At 51.2% G+C, this 22,286-nt stretch overlaps 9 protein-coding genes across 9 annotated transcripts; 6 read left to right on the top strand and 3 right to left on the bottom strand.

The window, feature by feature from the left end:
• Positions 1–345: 345 nt before the first annotated feature.
• Positions 346–1,110, bottom strand: L3040_007629 (uncharacterized protein; the record flags this gene model as incomplete). The annotated part of the gene is made up of 3 exons (XM_007291800.2): positions 346–409; positions 460–638; positions 691–1,110. 3 exons carry the CDS (start codon positions 1,108–1,110, stop codon positions 346–348), a joined length of 663 nt encoding a protein of 220 aa, XP_007291862.2.
• Positions 1,111–2,052: 942 nt separating this feature from the next.
• On the top strand, positions 2,053–3,073 carry L3040_007628 (uncharacterized protein; the record flags this gene model as incomplete). The annotated part of the gene is made up of 4 exons (XM_066154928.1): positions 2,053–2,259; positions 2,320–2,422; positions 2,565–2,581; positions 2,636–3,073. The coding sequence occupies 4 exons, from the start codon at positions 2,053–2,055 to the stop codon at positions 3,071–3,073; spliced, it is 765 nt and encodes a 254-aa protein (XP_066010810.1).
• Positions 3,074–3,980: 907 nt separating this feature from the next.
• L3040_007627 (uncharacterized protein) lies at positions 3,981–5,464 on the top strand (the record flags this gene model as incomplete). Its single annotated transcript, XM_066154927.1, has 4 exons — positions 3,981–3,996; positions 4,069–4,178; positions 4,246–4,371; positions 4,427–5,464. The coding sequence occupies 4 exons, from the start codon at positions 3,981–3,983 to the stop codon at positions 5,462–5,464; spliced, it is 1,290 nt and encodes a 429-aa protein (XP_066010809.1).
• Positions 5,465–8,942: 3,478 nt separating this feature from the next.
• L3040_007626 (uncharacterized protein) lies at positions 8,943–10,947 on the top strand (the record flags this gene model as incomplete). The annotated part of the gene is made up of 2 exons (XM_007291802.2): positions 8,943–10,016; positions 10,099–10,947. 2 exons carry the CDS (start codon positions 8,943–8,945, stop codon positions 10,945–10,947), a joined length of 1,923 nt encoding a protein of 640 aa, XP_007291864.2.
• A 659-nt stretch (positions 10,948–11,606) lies between these two features.
• Positions 11,607–13,164, top strand: L3040_007625 (uncharacterized protein; the record flags this gene model as incomplete). The annotated part of the gene is made up of 2 exons (XM_007291803.2): positions 11,607–12,174; positions 12,239–13,164. The coding sequence occupies 2 exons, from the start codon at positions 11,607–11,609 to the stop codon at positions 13,162–13,164; spliced, it is 1,494 nt and encodes a 497-aa protein (XP_007291865.2).
• A 1,011-nt stretch (positions 13,165–14,175) lies between these two features.
• On the top strand, positions 14,176–18,837 carry L3040_007624 (uncharacterized protein; the record flags this gene model as incomplete). The annotated part of the gene is made up of 2 exons (XM_007291804.2): positions 14,176–17,805; positions 17,857–18,837. 2 exons carry the CDS (start codon positions 14,176–14,178, stop codon positions 18,835–18,837), a joined length of 4,611 nt encoding a protein of 1,536 aa, XP_007291866.2.
• Positions 18,838–19,305: 468 nt separating this feature from the next.
• On the bottom strand, positions 19,306–19,581 carry L3040_007623 (uncharacterized protein; the record flags this gene model as incomplete). The annotated part of the gene is made up of 1 exon (XM_007291805.2): positions 19,306–19,581. One exon carries the CDS (start codon positions 19,579–19,581, stop codon positions 19,306–19,308), a length of 276 nt encoding a protein of 91 aa, XP_007291867.1.
• Positions 19,582–19,937: 356 nt separating this feature from the next.
• Positions 19,938–21,060, top strand: L3040_007622 (uncharacterized protein; the record flags this gene model as incomplete). The annotated part of the gene is made up of 2 exons (XM_007291806.2): positions 19,938–20,082; positions 20,165–21,060. 2 exons carry the CDS (start codon positions 19,938–19,940, stop codon positions 21,058–21,060), a joined length of 1,041 nt encoding a protein of 346 aa, XP_007291868.2.
• A 72-nt stretch (positions 21,061–21,132) lies between these two features.
• Positions 21,133–22,166, bottom strand: L3040_007621 (uncharacterized protein; the record flags this gene model as incomplete). The annotated part of the gene is made up of 3 exons (XM_007291807.2): positions 21,133–21,483; positions 21,642–22,029; positions 22,084–22,166. The coding sequence occupies 3 exons, from the start codon at positions 22,164–22,166 to the stop codon at positions 21,133–21,135; spliced, it is 822 nt and encodes a 273-aa protein (XP_007291869.2).
• Between the last annotated feature and the right edge of the window lie 120 nt (positions 22,167–22,286).

Genomic DNA, 22,286 nt, shown 5'->3' with positions numbered 1-22,286 from the left:
GAGACGGTGGTAGAAGAGGTAGTTGTTGTATCGTGTTTACTGTCTTTCGCTTGAGTACAATGATGTTCAGTATTAGAGGAACAGCCGACAAGCTACCGTTGAGTTTGAACCTATTACATGTATCGAGTCCCGGTGCTCTCTCATCTGTTTGGTATGTGCATTACAAGCAATAGAACAGAACCAAATCTCCCAGGACGTCGCAAGTTCTGATCTTCGTAACTATGTATGTACAGCAGGACCCTTTCGTGGGTAGGGTAAACGCCTGAAAAATGCCAATTTGGTATTCAGCCCACCCAAGGACGCCATATCCAATATACACTAGAAAGTACGCGATTGGAATCATGTTCAAGAAAATAGAAACTCCTTGAGAACAGGAGATCCAGAAAACTCGGGGTTCAGCAGGATGCAGCTACACCAATTAGCCCCCGCCCAATCTTTTCAAACGATCAGTGCACCCACTTGAGAAAGTATTGTAAGCCACTCCTTCGATTCTCGAGGAACTTCGGCCGGAACTTGGATATCACACTCTTTGGAGGCAGCGGAGGCATCGCAGCTTTGGAGTTGGGAAACGTCTGAAGCAATTTGTCTCTTAGATCATCGAACTCTGAGAATCGCTTTCGAATGCGCATCGAACCACCCTTCGAGCTTCCATCAGCAGAGCCCTCAAGAACCCTGGCGCAGAGAACTCACTTGTAGAGTATCAACGTTGATGTTCCAGACCACGAATGCGCCTATATTTGTCCTACTCGCATTAACTATTACATAGTCTTGAATGTACACGCTCCTCGCCCAGCACGCTTTGTTCTTTGGGTCCCCCTCATCAGTATTATCCTGCAGCGTAATCGCGCCAGCTTGTAGTGGCTCGACAGATATATTGGAGAACGATCTCGGGTGCGTCAAGACCCAGTACGGGGGCGAGGTTACAGGAGAAGCGTCGTCGATGAGGTCTGGGTCTGGGTCTGGGTCTGGGTCTGCCGGGGACGTAGTCGTCGTGGTACTGAGGCCGGGCTTGTGCGGGCCGGCAAGCGGCTCACTGTAGTTGTGTTTGTTGTTGCTGACATTGCCATTGCCATTGCTCTCGCCCGAACGTGGGTCGGAGGTAGCCTCCATCCATGCCAGAGGATGGCGAGCCTGGACTGGAGATTCTTGCGAATTGGTGCACGGGGATGGTGGAGCCAGGAGGTTTGATGTTCACAACTTGGATGTTCAGCCAGAAAGGAGCCGCGGCAGATCCTGTTCAGCCTCTTTTGTTTGCCGAGCCGAACAAGCCTCCTTCCTTTGCGAGAGCCCAATCAAAACAAGGGAAGCCGGAGAAAGAGAGATGTGATGACGCACAAGCAACAAACACATATTGATTTGGATAAAGATGGCGGGCGAGGGCGATATCACATCGCTTGCTATACCGTACTATAAAGAATTCCATTCCGATCATCTCCATGTCTGATGCAGTTTCGAAAAGTTTGTATACGAAGTGCTTTGCAGATCTTGAACACACACCTTCTGCTGTCTAAGCTCCACGTAGCGAATAGATTGTCCAGCGGGTCCAGCGGGTCCAGCGGGTCCAGCGGGTCCAGCGGGTCCTACGGAGGACTTACTACTCCAATTTCGGCTACGCCTAAAGCCTCCCTTCCCTCCCTTCCCTCCTTCCACTCACTTACTACGTACGTAGTATCAGGAGTTCGCGGACGTGGGACGCGGGACGCGGACCCGGACGCAGACCCGGACCGGACGCGACGCGAAAATAACCTAAAAGGCAGAAGGGAGAGCTTTCCACAATTCCTCCACATGCTTCACATTCGCACAGTCATGCCATGCCTTGTCCCAGCCTCAGATAATGCAAACTGAAGACGTGCATATAGTAGTACAGTACTACTACCGAGCACTCCGTACAGCCGGCCTTTGACTTTTCTTTATCGTGAGGCAAGGCTTTTAAGGCTTCCAAGGCTTCCGAGGCTTCCAAAGGACCCTCGCTCAAACCTCCGGTTGGCTGGCCAGAGACGGCTAAGCAAATAGTGCAGTCAAATCACTCAATCGCGACTGCTTATCTCGACCATGGCTGGCCTGGTCCGTGCGGAAGATGCCAAGTTGCCAGCCATACTAAAAGACCTCTTGCCCTCCACCTCTTCGCCCGTGTTTCCATCCAGCCATCGATTTACCATTCGCTTGTACCGTTCAATTCGAAGCCTCAAACATCACACCAACATTGCGTGCTTGGATCTCATTCGCTTGATATCCGTCAACTTGTATATTTTACTAGAGGTGCAGTCCATTCCTCGGACCACTCCTTCCTGAAAGTCTGAACACTAACGGTGGGCACAGATAATCTGTCGAAGGACTCAATTGCTCTCCGTACACCTGCAACTCTCTCGAAATGCCTTCAATCACCACCTTCGTTGCCATTCTGGCCACCGCTCTATTCTACGTGAGCGTCAGCTCGCAAGTCGTTTACTCCATCGACCCCGAGAGTGTCGATGAGATCACCCGGGAAGGCTGGTGTCAAGCTCAATTGAGCTCCTGCCCACTGTTGTGTCTGCAATTGCAAGGAGAGTCATCGACAACTGCAGATAACAGATGTGAAGCTGTAAGCTTCCTCCCTTCCGTTCTGTTACCTCTCGACAAGCGCTAACCAGAGCAGAGCGATCTTTCTTATTCGTGCATTTGCGGGAACGGACTGACACCCAACCTCACCGAATACTCCCAAACACTTCCATACTTCACATGCACTGAATTCGGAAGCCAGTGCGTCGCAAACTGCAACGGCGATTCCCTCTGCCAAAGTGCTTGCAGAGCGGACCACCCCTGTGGAGCGCAGAATCCCGTCAAGGTCAACCTGTCAACTGTGACGACCGCATCTGCAACCAAGACGAACCTTCCAGCTGGTGCTACCAGTGGACCAGCCGGAATTGTCTACAACGGGCTGGGAGGAGCAGCAACTACCCCTGCTTCGGACTCTTCGAATTCGCAATCCAACACCCAGCAGAGCGGTGCCGAGATCGCCTTGGGTCTCGGACACAGCTATGGCCTTGCCGTTGTCTTCGCTGGAGTCTTTGCCGGGTTTGCTCTGGTCTTGTAAGACAGATCACGGCTGGAGTGTGAAATTTCTGCTTGTTTAGATACCCCTTATGGGCGGCACTGTCTCGACGACACCTGCATTGGTTATTAGCGATGAGTTTAACATATTTTGCATCAGCATTTCAGCGTGTTGCATGTTGCACAGAGCAGAGGGAATCGGCCTCTATTGCATGGATTAATGGAGAGTAATGAAGACGTCGACAAAGGGACGTACTATATATAATTGAAGGCTGTTAGCCTTCTTGGGCACAACCGCACTTGCGTACAGCAAGACATAATACCAGCAAATTTCGCAGACCTCACATGCTCCTTGACCCCCTCCTGTTGACAGGGCAACTTTGGAAGTGCTCGAAGATAGTAGTTAGTCGTAAGACGTTTAGCGGCAATAGCCGCTGCCGAGGGCGACATTTCCAACGGTGACCCTTGGATCCTCAGAAGTGAAGACCGTTCCTCCGCCGCGCAGTGTGAGCGAGCGCGGGAAACTCACGCATAGCAAGAAAGCCGCATCTAGCGCTCACACTTCCTTCCACCCAAGAAAAGAGAATCACAGTAGGTAAGTAGTTAAGCCTTAAGCCTTCCTCGGCGTGCGACTGCGATCTCTGCCCCCCCTCCCCCCCCACGAATCCTTGCCACCTCAATTTCGACAATTAAAGTGCCTTTCCCTACGGTCCCTACCCGATGACCCGCGACGATTTCCTCTAGTCGAGAGCTCGCGTTGATGACCTAGATGTTGTGTCGGCCAGCAATCGAATCCTTTTCGTATACCCACCCACTCATAATCAGTCGCGAAAGTCGGAGCGTGATCCGACTGACCTCTTCTAAAAATTCGGCCTCTTGATCTCCTTGCGGTGAAGGCAGCTGAGCCTGACAACCTTCTACCGCCTCCCGTCACCACCCCCAAGTCTCCAATGACGCCCAGCAAGAGTACGTTACGTCCCATTGTAGGGCGCCGCGGATTAGGGCGGGACACTTGCTGACGTTTTTCCGACGGGATAGAACAGGCGGCACACGAGTGCGTTTCTGAGGAGGCGCTGGTGCATCTCAAGTCCTACAAGTACTCGAGCGTCGACAAGTCTCTGATCTCGAATTACATCCTGAAACACTATGTATTTACGCTCCAGCTCCACTCCACTCCTGTGACGCGCGGAAGAACATTTCTGAGAAAACCTACAGTGGAATGCATTTGTGGAACTTCTGCCACTATGGCTTGCACCGAATATGGTCACATTGCTGGGATTCTTCTGTATCCTGACGAATGTGATCTGCTTGGTGATATGGATGCCGGACTTGGTCGGACCGGTATGTCGGGAATCCCCTTGACACGATAGCAGATGTGTGCTGATGCTGCTGCTAGGGACCCTCATGGCTGTACTATAGCTTTGCCTTCGGCCTCTGGATGTACTCGACAATGGACAATGTGGACGGAAAGCAAGCGCGTAGAACAGGCACATCGAGTGGCCTCGGGGAACTTTTCGACCACGGAATCGACTCGCTGAATTGCACCCTTGCCAGTTTGTGCGAGACGGCAGCAATGGGACTGGGCACCTCGAAAGCAGGAATCTTCACGTCGCTGATTCCCTGCCTGCCTATGTTCTTCTCGACCTGGGAGACCTATCATACCCACACACTATACCTCGGCGTCTTCAATGGACCTACCGAGGGTCTGATTTTGGCTTGCACCCTCATGATTCTCTCTGGATACTACGGCCCGGAAATCTGGACACATCGGATTACAGACCTAGTTGGACACCACTACTTCCTTGGATACCATGAGTTCTTCGGTACCTACTCAGTCAGGGATCTCTGGGTTCCCGTATTGGTCGTGTCCCTGTTTGGGGCACATCTGCCGTTTTGTGTGATTAACGTTGTCAAGGCACGCCGAAGAGACAATCTCCCGGTCATGCCAGTATTTCTGGAGTGGACGCCAATGGCAGTTTTCACATTCTCCATTGGAGCATGGCTATTCTCCCCCTACTCGACGTTGATGCCAGACAACCACCTCGTCTTGTTCTGTTTGACCATGTCCTTTGTCTTCGGCCGAATGACTACCAAGATTATTCTGGCACATCTCACCCGACAACCATTCCCATATTGGACCGTCATGTTGACCCCCCTGGTCGGCGGAGCCATCTTGGGCAACCTGCCTCGAATCGGCCTACCCCAAGTGAGCTCCAATGTCGAGCTTTGGTATCTAAGGGGCTACCTCGTTTTTGCCCTGGTCGTCTACTTCCGTTGGGCATTCCTAGTTATCAACAGTATCTGCAACTACTTGGGCATCAACTGCTTGACAATTCCTTCCAAAAAGCTCGCTGCCAATCAAGAGAAACCCAAGGCTGGGAACGGAAACGCTAAGACCACTGATGGACATGGCAACGACAAGAGAGTGGATTAAGGCCAAAAGTCTGGCATCTGGATTATTGAGAGATTCTTGAGAAGAGAGACTAGTCAAATGCCGTGGAATGGTAAGGTTCAGCTGCCCGCATGGCTTCACGACGATTATGATTCTGGGAGGCTGCACCACTCGTGCGGATACTCTCTTGCCTGGCTGAACGCTAGACTGGGGTTATTGAGGAAGAACGGTTGAAGTAGAGGGAGACTTGGGAGATTGTCGGCATCACAGCATTGGATAGGCGTTGCAAAGATGAGCGTGCGGGTTCTTATGGCATCTGTGTTGCATCTATTTAGCATAACCTATTTGGAGCTGGCAAAGCATGAACATTACGAGACTCACGGCTGATCTTACCCTCCCAGCCGGCCGGCCAGCCACCGAGACCAACTCACCTGACAGGGAACTGACTATGAGAGTTGTGACAGCGCACGAAGTCAGAGTAACACCGCCCATGCGAGCGATTTGAGGATCATTGGCAGCTGGCAGCCGCGTCGAAGGTCTAGAATCCTATTCACACGAGTCACGGGTAGCTTCTCTCCCTTCCCCAGTCCCCATCGAAACACCAAGCTTTCTACGGGCAGTGGGTCTACATAGATATCCGAGCCCACGCGAATACGCATCCCCCCAAGAAACTCTCTTCGTCGTGACGCGCAATCCGTGCCACTAGGAATATAGGTAGTGCGTACTTACTAAACAATCATCCATCCAGCTTTACGTAGGAATTGCCGTCTCTCATCCATAGGTACCTACATCGAGAGGCGATTGCTGCTGCTATTGGGGGGATCGATTAAAGCGTCATGAGGCCACAAGGCAAAAACAGGCACACACGCATTGCACAGCCTCTCGGACGCCGAACTTCCGATCATTCTAACCTTAATCAAGTATAGCTTATATTATTCTCGTTCTAACTACTCCGTAAACGATTAACCAATAAATGCGCTTGTAAAATCAGCTAATTCAGCTTCCTATCGACTTAATATTATATTTCGATTTTCCGGCGTTAACGTTTCGCTAAATTCCGATATTTCGAAAAATCGAGTTCGAACTGAATCTAAAGCTTCGCTTGTAATTAATTTAGTTCGAATATCACGTGTAAGGCTCGTAACTTCGTCTTCTTCTACTTCGATAGCACTAATCGTCGAATAAATCTCGTAACCTGATTCGTCGAATTGACGAGCGTATTCTTCCTAATCAACTTCTTCTTCGAAAAATCCAAGTGAATCAGCGTAAATTACGTGCTTGCAAGGGAGCCAATAAGCACGTGCAAAAACGCAATCGCAACGTCCGGATTCCGGTAAGCGAACTTCTTTTCCTGATTCCGCTAGCTCTTCCGCACGCTTAATTTCGTTTAATAAAAGTAATTGCACGGGGTACGGAAAAATTAATAGCCACGGATATTCTAACGTTTGGCTAAGCTTTTTTCGAGACCAATCGTAAGCTAGCTTTCGAGCACGAGCGTCGTATCGATCCGTACATTGCGCTATTACTTTTATTATTCTTGAAAGAGAATACTTTGAATTTTTAGTCAGCTTAGTTATACCTGCTAAAGCTTTAAGCGAGCGATGAAAAGCTTCATTCGGATTAGTAGTAAGAACTTGAAGTAATAACGCTGAATGTTGGCGTGACGCGTTAGCTCACATTGATAAATTCGCTTCCCATTCGATTCGAATATAATTAGCTTTTTCGGTGGTCGGTGCGTATCGAATAGCGTTATCGATAGATTGTTGAGCGCTAATTAAAGTTCGCCGATTACAAAGTGCAGCTACTAGTGCAGCTCGGGATTTAGCGCAATCTTTACTACCGAGTTTTCGCTTAATCGTACGCATACAATGAACTCTACAAAGAAGATGAGAAATCTAAATAATTAGCTAGAATTAAAATTATTAAAAGAATACGACTTACTTCTGTTTCTCCATCGATTAAACCCCGAAAAGCTAATCGAAACGCGCGTTGCTCGGCCCTTGAATCGTCGCTAAGTACGTAGCGCAAAACCCACTTCGGTGCCCATCGTTTAAAAACCAATAAGAATTCAGCAATTAATTTACTAAATTCGTAAGACATAAGTGCGTGCGCTACCGCATGCCAAGCACTCCATTAGTCGCGAACCATAATCGTAAAAAGCTTCCATTCTAATTGGTTCGTTTTATGAGTCGAATCGATTAGCGTAAGGTGGCCGAATTTAGTTAAAATCTCTAATCGCGTCAGTAGCGCAAATACAATCCCTTGTCCTCGTTGACCGTCGAGTCCGATTGCATTGATTGGACAGCTAAGCCAGCTAAGCGAATCTAACGCTTCTAGCGCTTCCTTAGCTTGTACGCTAACGTCGCTTTTAGCCGAAAGCGAAACCCAAAGCGTATTAAGATTGGACGTGCGCTACGCTAAGCCGTTATTAATAACGTCTTGCCGAATAAAATATGCTCCACCTGCTTCTTTAAGCTTTTTTTGAACGTCGGCACGCCCTTTACCGCCGTTTATTGCAATAACTACCGCGGCGGGAGCGTAACCGGACGCCGCTTGCTGTTTCGCTAAGTTTCGAAAGAGTCCATTTCGCTTATTAGCGTCACTTTCGTCTAATGAATGCTCGTGCCGAACTATTTCCGACCGCGCTATTCCTCGTCCATTAGCTGAATGAAATTCAACGTGAGTTTTATATTCTCGTAAAGAAAACGCTACGCTACAGCGAGGTTTAACGCCTTTTTCGGTTCTTTTAATAGTAGCTCCTCGTTGACTAGAAGTAGAAGTCCGAGAAGCATCACGTGCACGCTCGAATCGACACGTGACGTAATAATAAACGTAAGGCTTTGTTGATGTAAGTAGCGATTTATTTCGAAGAGAATAAACGTTATCGATAAGAGGCCAAAATAGCTTATAATCAGCTAAACTAAGTGAAAAAGGTAAAGGTAATGTAAAAAGAATCGAGCGCACGTGCTCAGTATCATAAGGAAAGTTAAGAATAGTTTCCATTTCGCTGAATTTGCTTTAGATCAAACGGTAAAGACTTAGCTTTTATATAAGTAAAATAGCGGGGAAATTAGAGTATAAAATAGAGACTTAAAAATAGCAAAAAAAGTTGCGAAGTTAATACGAAAATAGTGGCGAAAGAAGTGGCGAAGGAAGTGGCGAAGGAAGTGGCGAAGGAAGTGGCGAAGGAGGCTGTGTTATGCGTGTGTGCCTGTTTTTGCCTTGTGGCCTCATGACGCTTTAATCGATCCCCTATTGGGGAACATGGTACGAGTCATGCCACCAGCCACGAAACAAGAGAATCGCGGACGGGCACTTTCTGCTCGTGGAATGCTCTGTGCAGACGGGAGTTTATGAACTATTTTTTCAAAAATAGATCAAGCTATGCTTCCTTCTTACTGTACTGTCAAAGGATCCTCGGAGCCTCCGGAGCTCAGAATCTTATTTCCCCGCCATCAATTCAGCCACTACTTAAGTATAGATACGTGCACTTGGCATCGCATCGTATCCCCCGCCCGATATGTCGCTCCTCAAGACCCCTCCAAAAGCACTCGATGAGCGCACCAACGCGATTGCGAGTCTCCGTTCTCCTTCAATGAGGACAAACAATGACAGAGAGGGGGAACTTAAATCCAATCACCGCTCTCAATCCGCAAGTAGTGGTCTATCGGAAGCGCGTTCGCCCAAGAAGCGCGATTCCAAATTCTCGGTTTGCACAGGGGGCTCGGTGAGGAGCCACCAGGAGTACTTGGACACGCTGGAGGTGCCGACCAGCGAGATGGTGGAGCGGATCACGGAAATTCAGGAGAGGAAGGAGGCGGAGATTAGGAAGAAGCGGGTGCCGAACGAGGGCGGGGAGGTTGGGGAGACAGATAGGGCGGAGAGGGAGAGGGCTGCGAATCTGATACAGAGGAGCTATCGCGGACATCGAGAACGCAGGATCATGGCTGGACTCTCCCTCGATCCGACGACGCGATGGCTCGAGGCGGTCAAGGAAGCGCAGTACCGGAACCTGACCACGCCGCGGGCGAAGAGGGAGGTGCAGGAGACTACTGGGGAGGGTGTTCAGGCGAGGAGTGTGCCTAGTGGAGCGACCATCAACTACGCACGGCAGAACTGGAAGAAGATTGGTCTCATCACACGGAGGGCCGGGGGAGACGAGGAGTCCGATAGTGAGGGGAGTGGGGATGATGCAAATACGCCGGAGCATGAAAGGGAGGAGCGGAGGAAGCGGGAGATGGAGGCGAAGCTCAAGCGACGGCAGGCTGCAAAGATTATGGACCTGCAGTACTTCTTGGAAATGGTGGATGTCAAGCATCGATATGGGAGCAATCTGAGGATCTATCACGAGGAGTGGAAGAGGGCCGACACGAAAGAGAACTTCTTTTACTGGTTGGATTACGGGGAGGGGAGGTTTATTAACTGCCAGGGATGCCCGAGAGAGAGGCTGGACAGGGAACAAGTTAGATATCTGTCGAAAGAAGAGAGATTGGACTACTTGGTCAAGATTGACAAGGAGGGGAGGCTATGTTGGGCGAAGAACGGAGCCCGAATTGATACGACAGAGGAGTACAAGGACTCCATGAATGGAATCGTAAGTCCAAATTTTGTTCCGGCCGGCACTTCTGAAGCTGTTCTTCAACGTCGTCCAGACCCCAAGCTGACTAGATTTCCAGGTCCCAGCCACGGAGAACGCACCCGTTTTTCGACCTGCCGATGCATTCAATAGCTTTCAGGACCACCCAAGTGTGTCGTCTTCCACGGAGTCTGAAGAGGAGATCGACAAACGGGCGGATAGATATGCCACTCCTGTAGTCGACAAGGCGAAAGGAGTGAAAAAAGTTTCCCGTATTTCCGCTGCAACTATTGTCGATAAGCTGCTTCGAGGCTCGGTAAAGAATAACACTTGGATTTTCGTCGCGGATACTTCTTTCCGGCTCTACGTTGGCATCAAGCAATCAGGTGCTTTCCAGCACTCCTCATTCTTGCACGGCTCTCGCATCTCCGCCGCCGGATCTATCACAATAAAAAATGGCCGGCTCTCTAAATTGAGCCCACTTAGTGGTCATTACAGACCACCTGTGTCAAACTTTAAAGCCTTTACCCACTCCTTGAAAGAGGCTGGCGTGGACATGAGCCATGTCTCGATATCTCGATCCTATGCAGTCCTCGTCGGATTGGAAGCCTATGTCAAGACACGGCGGCGAGGGAAAAGTTTGATGCAGAAGCTCATGCAAGGGAAAGACAAGATCCTCTCGCGTGAGGATCTGGCTGAGCGAGAAGAAGCACAACGGCACAAGAGGGAGAGTGCAGCCAAGGAGCAGAGACTCCCGGAACACAAGCGGGAAACCGACAAAGACAACCAAAATGCGAGGCTTTTGGAGAAGATGCACCTAACACATACGCAGGTACCTGACCCCGGGATGCGAGATGTAAGGGCGAACGGGGTAAAGGATTCGGATATTCAGGTTGCCAGGACAGGTCCGGAGAACGCTATTGCGTCTGAGGGGAGGAGGGATGCATAATGATTGATGAGAAAAGATGCACACTAGACGGCAGACGAGTTGATACCCTATATTAAATAATTTTTTAAATGTATAATAAGAACCCACTTGTTGAGAAGTAATACAATGTTTTCACCTGCAGCAAGAACTTTCCATAGTACTATCACCATCGTCGTGACACCACTTTCAATCGTGAATATGCGACTGCGGGAATTTCTTTCGAGCGCTGGATAATGACTAGCAAAGTGTCTTTGTCCTACAACGATGAAGCAATTCGGACATGTGCTTGTGAAGACGACTGATTGAAGCTGGCAAAACACTGTAAAGCGAACAGAGGAACTTGTGCGACAAACCGCTTTGTTACCCATCAGATAATTAAATCAAAGGCAATCCAATATCAGAGAGTGCGATGAGCAATTGCTGCTAATACAGTCACCTCCTCGACCTTTCACCTTTTCCTGATATTCAATGCTGAAAGTCCCCTCCCTGTTCACGGTCCAGGCATGCCCCTCGCGGGTCGCTAAAATGAGGCCCGACCGACGAGGACTGTGTTAGCCCCATCCCTTCTATTCCGCCTCGCAGTAAGAATGACCTGACTATCTCGATCAATGGCTTCGCATCTGACCCGGTCTCGCAATCGAGGTGAAGGCCTCACGACGAGATCCAGTGCGAAAATCAACATGGTCGCGTCCCCAAGACTGCAGCCGCAGCAGCAGTCCAAGTCCAACATCGGTCGCAAGAAGAAACGCCCCCGGGATCCCACCGAGAACGACGACGAGGACCCCTCAATCTCGATCGCGAAGAAAAAGGCACGCATTGCCATTGAGATTATTTCGCAGCCGCTTGCAAAGCCTCAGCCCAAGATCCGGCCGCTCATCGTCAGCAGCAGCAGCAGCAGCAGCAGCAGCGGGACTGCGGACGAGCCCCCGGCTCAGCAACCCGCTGCACCATCACCCTCCTCACCACCAAAACAAAAGGAGACTGTCACGGCCGCCGCGGCCACGCAGACGGAAGCTGCAGCCCCTCCCGCCCCTCCGCCGCCCAAACCCAAACCTAAGAATCACCACGAGAAAACCGTCAATGGGATCAGGCACGAGCTCGATCGGTTGCAGCCGAATGCTGCAGATCTCAAGGCAAAGGATGAAAAGCGCAAGCTGCGGTCCCAGGAGAGCACACGGTTCAAGAGCGAATTGTCGGCGTACTTTCCGGAATACGACGAAGTCATTGGAAATGAGCAGAAGGAGGAGCGTAAGTTTTCTCTGTCCGATCTTTAACAGCGGGAATTGGATTGGATCTAAATTAATTGTTGCAGATATTCTGGATCTGGATACCCCCATCATCATCTATGACAGCGCCAAGAGTTCGAAGCACCTCCCTCTACGAAGGCAAAACGAATACTCCCTAAAAGAATTTCCCGACTCTCTCTTCACAAGTCTGCACGCGGCACAGCGGGTCGATTTCTCGTGGCTTGATAAGAATTACAAGGAGGATGGTGGTGAGGATCCGTTGCACGACGCGTATTTTGAGTCCATGCACCGAAGACCGGAGCGTCAAGAGAAGACGATTCGAAATACAGACAAGTGCCGGGCTCAACATGAAAAGGACCAGGTTATACGCATCCTAGAAAGCCTACAAGGTCACGACTGGTTGAAGTTGATGGGCGTCAGTGGCGTCACGGAGAGCAAGAAGAAGGAATACGAGCCGGCACGCGACTACTTCATCAAAGGATGCGAAACTATCCTCGAAAAGTTCCGGATATGGCGAGAGGAGGAGAAGCGATTGAAGCTGGAGAAAGAGGCTGCAATGGCTGAGGCGGAAGAAGCAGCCGCGGAAGAGGAGAAAGAGGAAGCCAAGCAAGAGGATGGAACTATGAGCGACGGCGACCCTCCCGACTATTCGGACATCGATGCCTCCGCAGCTCGCCAACTGCACGAGGAAGCTGTGGCTCGCTCGGCACCTGTTGTAAGACATTCGGAGAGAAGGGCAAAGGTCGAGCTGATTCCACAAGGTGTCGGAGAGGTTGATCGAGAGTTTAAGTCGTTCTACAAGAATCCACACCTTCGAGAGGCAGCGATGGGAAAGCACAGACGCAGTGGCAGAAGCGCCATCGCATGGGGAGCTGCGATCCCAGAGTTTCCAGAAGCCGATTTTGTTTTGCCTGAGCAGTATCGGGATGAGGAGACGCTGAAGGCAGCTGCGAGGAGGAAGCGCAGGGACAAGAGGGTCAACAAATCATGATGCTATCTTAGGGAGGAAAGGGATGAAAATTCGGGAGGAGAACATGAGGGCTGAATCGAAAGTGCTTCGAAAATTCGGCACGGCTTGTTCGGTGTATAATTGGGTTTGGCGGGTCTGGTCTTTTCATGCATGGCGTTGACGCGGGGCTGGCTGCGGGATTCTTTAGGATTTTTGTATGATGTATCTCCTCATAGGATGGAGAAGTCTTTAAGAATCAAAAATTTACTTCAACAAAACTCGTTTTTTTTTTCTTGGGGTGCTTCGATCTTCATTTAATCTTGCCGGCTCGTTGTCAACTTCCCTTGATCGGCTGGAGAATATCCAACAAGGCTGACGAGGCTGAACTGCACCACACCCCGATGATCTACGACGATGCCGAGACCCTTGTATGTACGACCGCTGCGAGTTAGAAAGCTCCGCCGGCCACAAGGCCATGAATAATTCCCTTTTCCAGATCCCCCAAAAATTTCAGCAAGTTTCCAGGAACCACGAGAGTAATTGAAGACGGTATAATAATAGTAATTCAGGCCGCTCTTTACAGGTGACTTTACAGAGGAGGACTCTGGCTTTCCGCTCCATTTTTGCTGGTTGGGGATTTCTGCCCAGTCACCTCACGCCCTCGTTCACCTTCAACTTTGCCATTGAATATTCCACAAACCGTTTATTCCCACTTGCTCTCCCACAAACTCAAACCTCCAAATTTGCGCCACAGTGTCGACCGTCGAAATTCTCACCAAACCACGAGCGTAACGAACCCGCAAGTCGACTTCGCAATAACGAGTTCGTAACCCTGGAGCCCTTTTCATTCACGGCTGTGCATCTCCCACTCGCTCCCCGATCCGTAGAGAACCTCGCGCATACCATTTGGAGGAGGATAGAGCGAGGCGCGAGCTCTTGGGGACGGATGCGAGCTTCGTAGGAGGTGTATCGTCGCGCCGGGGCAGCTGGACTTGAACGAGCGCCGATTCCCCCTCTACACACTGAGATCGCGCGCCGGGCTAGTTTATCGCCATGGACGCCCAAGGCCACCCTCTCGGCGAGATCGTTAAGCCAGAGCCTGATTATGGCTTTGAGGTGCCTCACCAGAAGGTCGACTTGGAGATCGACTTCTCGACCCAGAGCTTGACGGGCCGCTGCGAGATCGTAATCAGACCGTTGCGGGGTGACCTCACGGAGGTCAGGTTGGATGCTCGCCAGTGTGTTATTGAGTCGGGTCAGGTCACGGTGAACGGAGTAGCGGCAGAGTTTGAGTACAGGGACCCGATGAAGTCTATGGACATCTCTGAGAGCATCCTCTGGGGGGTACACCAGGCCGACCTGCAGAAAGATAAACTCAAGCCGATGATTGGAGACACGAGATCGAAGGGCCCCTTGATTGTCAATCTTCCATTTGGCTGTGTCCGGCTGGAGGAAGTACCGCTAGACGCTCTTCCTGAGACGGGAGTAACTCCACTGGCACTCCGAGCTGTTGGCTCTTCTGGGATCCGAACCGCGTCCGTTACCCTCGATACGCCTCTCTCGGCCTTTCCAAAGGGAACGGTTGATATGAGTCCGAGATACGAGGCTTTGACCATCGTCGTCAACTTCGCCATTCACCATTTCAGAGACGGTCTGCATTTTGTAGGCCTGACCGAGGGTGATGCACGCTATCCGCATGTCTACACGAGGCATTCTATGGATCCAGGCACTGCTTCCTGCATCTTCCCTTGTGTCGATGACTCGAGCATGCGGTCGATCTGGGAAGTCTCTATCAAATGCTCAAGAACCTTGGGGGATGCACTCAAGCGCCGTCCAGTACCCGCGCTTCGGGGCCACAAAAACCATTCTGTTAAGAAGGCCTTAACGAACGGCGTACTCGAGGATTACGAGGTTCCTCTCAGCGACGAGGAGAAGCTTTTGGAGCTGGTTGTGGTATGCACAGGTGAACTTACTAGCGAGACTACGGATCTGGAAGACAGCTCGAAGAAGATTATAACCTTCAGTGGCTCAAACCTTCTGGCCGCTCGCCACATCGGATTTGCGATTGGTCCCTTTGAACAGGTTGACTTGTCTCAGTTCCGGGAGGTGGAAGACGACGAGAAGCTTGGTCAAGGACAAACCATCCCCATCTACGCATACTGTCTCCCAGGCCGGGCTGACGAGGTTCGAAATACATGTGCTCCTCTGACGCACGCATTCGATTACATCCTCATGAATTTTGGCGGGTATGCATATCAAGAATGCCGATTTGTCTTTGTCGACGACCAGATCCAAGACACCGAACACGCCGCATCCTTATCTATCTGCAGTACTCGCCTGCTCTTCGCCGAAGGTATCATCGACCCCGAAATCGAGAATATTAGAATACTTGTCCATGCCATAGCTACGCAATGGTTTGGTGTCAATATTGTTCCCAGCCAGCCTTCGGATAGATGGGTCACGATCGGTCTGTCTCACTTCATCACTGGGCTCTTCATGAAGACTCTGTGTGGGAATAACGACTACGCATTTCGGCAGAAGACGCTGTCGGACAAATTGGTCGAGCAAGATTTCCAGAGACCCTCCCTTCATGCTCTTGGAGAAATCCTCGGCCTAGGCTCCTTCCAGTACGAGTTCATGAAGTTGAAGGCGCCACTCGTCATGTTCATCCTGGATAAGCGGCTGGTTAAAGCTTCTGGCTCTGCGGGTCTCGTGCGAATTATCAGCAAGATGGTCATGATAGCCAATACCGGAGATGCGAAAGAAAGCTTTGTTTCAACGGAAGGCTTCAGAAAATCTTGCGAGAAGGTCACCAAATACCGACAGACAGACAGTTTCTGGAAGGAATGGGTCTACGGCTCTGGGTGCCCACGGTTATCAATTACACAGAAATTTAACAAGAAACGTCTGTGCGTCGAGTTGACTATCAGTCAGAAGCAAGACACTCTCCCTACCCAGAGAGAAATGCAGAAGGACTCTTTCTTAAGAGAACTCAAGGAAGTGGTTCATGATATCTACTCTCTCCCGGTTCAACCAGTATTTACTGGCCCCATGACGATCAGAATCCATGAGGCCGATGGTACACCATACGAACACATTGTTGAGATTCGGGAACTACACTCTAAGATCGAGATCCCCTACAACACCAAATACAAGCGCTTGAAGCGAACCCGGAAACAAAAGGAGCAACAGAACGCCATGGCTAATGCCGATCCGAACGCGGAAGGTGGCGAGGACACTCTTATCTACTGCCTCGGAGATACTATTCAAGGTCCGGATATGGAAGAATGGGGTGTGATCGAATGGGACGCCGAGAACCTCGCAAAGATGGAGCTGGAGTCCTACGAATGGATCCGTGTTGACGCAGACTTCGAATGGATTTGCGAGAAGCAATTCTCACAAATGCCTGCGTACATGTACGTGTCGCAGCTGCAGCAGGACCGAGACGTTGTTGCTCAGCAGGATTCAATGCTCTATCTCAAGAATATGCAGGCTCACAAGCTTGTGGCAACTTTCCTCACAAGAACTCTCATGGACACACGCTATTTCCATGGCATTCGTTCCATGGCAGCCGAAGCACTTAACATTCATGCAAGCCCCGCAGTCCAGTGGGTTGGCATGAAGCAACTCGAAAAGGCATATGTGGAATTCTACGCTTATGCTAAAGACAAGACGCCTCGGCCCAATGACTTCAGCGACAAGAGAGCCTACACAGTTGAGATGTCTATCATAAAGTCTCTAGCCAAGATTCGCGATAGTAACGGCAACTGTCCGAAGCAAAGCCGTCTATTCCTCATGGACATCTTGCGATTCAACGATAATTCAAACAATCAATTCTCCGATAACTTTAAGATCGCTACCTTGCTCTCTGCTCTCGCAGACTCGCTCATTCCACTGGAGGATGCGGACAACCTTGATATCTACGATGACGAGGAAGACATGGAACCTGTCGAATTCAAGAAGCAGGTTCTTGAAGAACTCGATCGGTACGCTCGCATGGACGAGTGGATCAATTCCTACCAGAACTGTTTCACGGTTACGGTCTTGGACTGCAAGCAACGTCTCATGCAGGCTAAAGTCATACCCACGGACGCAGTGGAGTTCGTGCAATACCTCCACGATGGCACCTCTGAATTCGTTCGGATCAAGGCGTTTAGATCACTGATTGATTTGGGGTTTCTCACGAACAATGCGGTCGCTTCACTACTACTAAACGTCGCCAGTACGGACCCCTCCCCATACACCAGAAGGAAACTCTTTGAGATCTTTTGCTTGGGTATTGCCTCTATTGCCTTCGGCGAGGATCGAAAATCCGACCCTGCTTCGGACAAAACAGACGAGACTGCAGCGAATGAGGACCGGGATGTTTTGATGAATGATGCTCCACCTGTCGAAGATGGGAACCTGCTTGTAGAGCAGGACGCGACTGCTGTTGCCGATGCTCGCGCGGCTCTTATTGCACGCACCAAGACAATAGAGGGAGCTCTGCTTGCCCTGAAGAACGAGTTGAAGGACAATGAGGTGCTCAAGGTTGCAATCTGGAAGGCTGTCAAATCACCAAACATCGTTTTGGCTGAACACTTGGATCTTCTCGACGTCTGCCACGTTATCTACGAAGCTGTCGAGTCCATCATTGTCAAGTTGGATTACCCACGTTACTGGGGAGTCTCTCACGCTGGCAAGGTACGTAAAATTCCTCCTGGTGGTTCATTGTACGGTGCTAATTCTATCTAGGGTAAACTTACCTTCAAGAAGACTGACAAAGTCCGTACGAAGCCTCGCAAATCCGCTCGAATTGTCGCTCCAGTGGTTATAGAGCCGCCAAAGGCTGTCTTCGCACTCCCAGCCGCAAGCCCACAAGCAGTCCAACAACCCAAGCCAGTGATAATGAAATTCTCGACTGTCCATCAGCAGAACAAGATTCCACAACAGAGCAAGACTCCAACCAGCAAGACGGCGCCGCCCACCCAAGCGCCGAAGTCAGTTGTAAAGCCAGTAGTAAAGCCAGTTGTGAAGTCAGAGGTGGTGGCGGACGAGTCAATGAAGCCCCCGCCTTACAAGCCTGCGCAGAAACGAGAGCGCCCTACAGACAACATCCTTAGCTCGGACGACCGGCCGAAGAAGAAACGAAAGATCGTCAAAATGAAGGTCTCGGCTGAGGGAATGAAGCAGATCGTGCAGATCACCAATTTGCCCCCCACAAACCCAGCACCGGCCCTGGCGCGAGCCAAATCTTACACAAAGAGCGCTTCGCCAGCACCGAACCGCTCCTCTCCTAAACCATCTCCTGGACCGAAACCCTCTCCTGGACCGAAGTCATCACCCGCCCATCGAACCGGACTGCCTTCAGCCCCTGCTGCTCCTAGAACTGGACTCCCTTCGGGCCCTTCGGCTCCTGCCAGAAATCCGCTGCCTAATGGCTCATCGGGCCCGTCAGCAATCAAGATCAAGGTGAAGCCCAAACCGAGAGCCAGCCTCCCTTCAAATCCTCCTTTGTCAAATCACTCCGCCTCTCCCAGACCAAATCCTCCGTCACAGTCCACTCCTCCCGCTCCGAAATCGACACCAGTGTCAAACCAAAAACCACAAGCTCCTGGATCTCAAAACGGCAAACCGCGGAAGCCCCTCCCAGACGCTGTGCCCCGCTCATCGCCAGCTCCCGGGGCCAAAAAATTGGTCATCAAAATAAAGAACGGCAAGGCTACACGTCAATAGTCGTCTTGCCTGATTCCAATTCCGAGGAGACGTGTATTAGTGCTTAGTGTATTCTTCAGGAAGATGAGTGAAATTGCATCTCCATTTAGCGAAAAGGCGTAACGGGGGGGGGGGGGGGGGGGGGATTGTCAGGGGCGTCAGGCAGTGACTATCCACTTTTCTTCCTGCCTGGTTTGCCAATAATTTAGTTGTATTTGTTGTAGTATTTCTGGTTACTGGAGCCCGGGGCAGAGAAATCGCCTGTGCTTTCTGCACGGTAGGCCTGGGCGGGCTGGAAGCTCCCTCAAAAGTTGGCGATTCGAAGTTGAAAGACAGGTAGCCTGGAGAGGTATAGAAAAAAGAAACTTCTCGATATCCAGGGTGCTGGTTCCGAGACGTCGTTCGGTCGTCCACAGGTGGGTGGCCTTCCAAACACGGTTCAGCCTCCTAAACTCCCAGACGTGAACATTCCCTCCTTCCCACAACCCCTCATCCTCGTGAACCCGTCCCGTTTCCCTGGTCAAGTCCCAACCGCTCCGCCTTTGTCTTGACCTGTTGTGTATGCGCCCCAGGATGTGATCTCGACCCGTTGTTCGGGTCGTGCATGTTTTGTGTCTTCTGCTGTTGCTGGGGCGAACCGTTCTCGGCTTGCATCTGGGCGTGGTACTCGGCTTCTGCCATCTTCTGCTCCTCTTCCCGGCGGTTCTCGTAGGCGCTCACGTCCTCGGTGGTGAGGGTTATGGCTGTAGGATCGCGGCGGAGCATGGTTGCTGCTTTGCTGCTCTGCTGGGTGTCTGCGGAAGCTTTTTTTTTTTTTTTTTTTTTTTTTTTTCTTTCTTTTAATTTTCGATATCACGGTGTCGTAAGTAGGTATGATCTGGCTTCAGAAGATGCAAAAAGGTGTTCTGACCTGTAGGTTTTGGGAAAAGCAGGTGGGAGATTGGTGTACAAATACCTAAGAGGGATCGGGGTGATGTTTGGAATAAGGCTGGCTGTTGTTGGTTTGTACGCTAGTAACGACTAAATTTAGCGCCTCTCAAACCTTCGGCTAGATCCATCTTTGGACTCCCGTTTCGACACCCAGCAATAGAACTGCTCCTTCACATAACATCACAGCCAACATGTTCAAATGGCACGGCAATGCGGCATTTGGTCGCGCCCGGCCTGCGGCTTACGATCTTGCGAGGGTTGCAGATGGGATTGCCGAGTCTTTGAGACAGTTTTCCATCTCTGCTTCTCGATATGCTGAGGAAGATGGCAATGCAGGTCAGTAATCCCCTCTCCCCCCCCTCCCCCCCAAGCTTGCATGTCCCGTTTGAAGCTCAATGGGAACCTGACATTCATGAAGATGCCCTTAGGGTCAATCGCTCTTCCAGATCTGCAGATGCTTCACGGGAATTGTCCTCGCTGCCTCTTACACCGTCGCGCGGTATCGATGCCCGCTCTCTAGCTGCCCCAGCACCGTTTCGCCGGGTTGACGACGGGAACGCCCCGCTGAGGGGGAGGCCTGCTGGTTTTGTCTCCCGGCCCCGAGGAGACTTTCGTGGTGGAGGCATGAGGGGCGGTGCCAGGGGAGGTGCTAGGGGAGGCATGAGAGGACGTGGAGGAGCACGAGGGGGGGCACAAGCGCGAGGACAAGGAAATCGGGGAAGAGGAAAGGGGCCAAAGAGAGAAAAGGCAAACAGGCCTAAAGAGGATGATGATAGGGCGCCTGTGCCGTACACGGCGGAGGAAATCGAGTACATCGACAACAGCAAAGGTGGCTTCCAGAAACCGTACCAGCCCGTCACGAGTGCGCAGGATCTGGCGCGCTGGGGCCCGCCTGTTATTTCGAGCCCGAGGGGTGTGGTGGAAACGCTCAGGTGGAAGATGGCTGCTGCGACTGATAACCAAAATCCGGAGTATAAGACGGGAGCGCTGCATCACCTGAGGACTATGAAGGGGGTGGGAACGATCTTTGAGAGTGCTGAAGAGAGGGCAAAGGCGAAGAAAGCTTTGGGAAAGTTGGAGTCGCTTTCGAAGCAGGATCAGGAGGCTATGATGAAGCAGTGGGCTGGGGGACAATATGTTACGCCTAAGCCTGTTCAGGAGCCTGGAGATGTGCTGGCACTGGTGGCGACGTATACAAGACGGAACGAGACATACCTGCCAGAAGACGCGCGGAAATTTGAGCAGAAGCTGAGGTCACTTCTGCCAGCTACGGTCCCCAAGCCCCCACCGCCATCAATAGAGCGGCCACTTTAGTATCGGTTGTACATGTAATGTACTATCCATAATATTGTACAGAATTCGTGTAGAATAGAAGCAGATTTCTCTTCAAGACTGCTCCATAGCCTTACGCGCCGCGTCCACGGCTTTCTTGACATCAGCTACTCCCTTTTCAGTAATCTTCTCCATCTCTTTTTGTGCCTTCTTCACATCGTCCGGCCGGACCGTCTTCTTGATCTCCATGGCTCTCAGCCGCTTCTGCATTGCTCCTCTGGCATTTCTGATTCCAACATTGGCCGTCTCTCCCGCTTTACTCGCCGCCGACAAAGCCAAATCGCGCGACTCCTTCGTCGGAGGCGGTATCGGTACGTTTAGCTGCAAAGCATTCTGTGCATCCTGCACGGGCTGCAGGTTCAGATCCTTGGACCCTTGAATCGCTGATATGATATGCTTGACATGCTATTTTCAATCAAAAGTCAGCAAACTGCGCAAGACTGATCTCCCTCCGTACCCTCTCCACAATGGAATGTTGCTCCTCCTCCTCCTCTTCCTCCTCCTCCTCCTCCTCCTCCTCCTCCTCCTTCAAGCTGCTTGAGGCAAGAAAAAGGAAAACTCACGTCCTTCTCCCCGACCAGTATCATCAAGCTCCGACCCCCTTTCGGCAACACCTGCGCCAAATCCCCCAGCCTCTCGCTGGCTCTACTGTCCTTCGCCAGATGCACCCTCAGGTTCTCCAGCGCCTCCGGGTTAAACCTCCCGCCCGTGCGCAGCTTCGACAGGTCACTCTTGAGCTTGTCCAAGGCTTTCTCGATGCCGGCATCTAAGGTTGAGAAGTCGAAGGGGTCGTCTGCTTCGCTGGCCTGCGAGGACGCAGCTTCCCTCTCTTCGCGCTCGGCCCGGCCTTTCTTCTTGAGCAGGAAGGGGCTCTGCGAGAATTGGCGGTGGGCAGCAAATGGTGGCGTTGGGTTCGAGAGACGGGCTCGGGGAGCGGAACTGGCTTTGAGGCTGTGAGAAGGTTAGATGGTGTCAATGGGATTGTGACTTTGAAGAACTGCCTACGTCAATTGACATTCAGCCCTTATGGCGGATTTGGGGACAAGCTGTCCGAGGACACTAGCTCGCAAGGAGAGTCGTGGAGGCATCGTTTCCTGGTTTGCGATCAACTGTTGTCTGGAAAAGTTTGGCGACTTTTGACGAGGCGTTCCAGCCTCGGCCTCAGCCTTCTCTGGTCAACAACATCTGTGGCGAGATCAACATCAGCA

This window comes from Drepanopeziza brunnea (genome assembly GCF_022702325.1).
Source record: "Drepanopeziza brunnea f. sp. 'multigermtubi' strain 214-2 chromosome Unknown ctg13, whole genome shotgun sequence".
Taxonomy (NCBI): domain Eukaryota; kingdom Fungi; phylum Ascomycota; class Leotiomycetes; order Helotiales; family Drepanopezizaceae; genus Drepanopeziza; species Drepanopeziza brunnea.
This window is presented reverse-complemented; position numbering and strand designations above follow the sequence as displayed.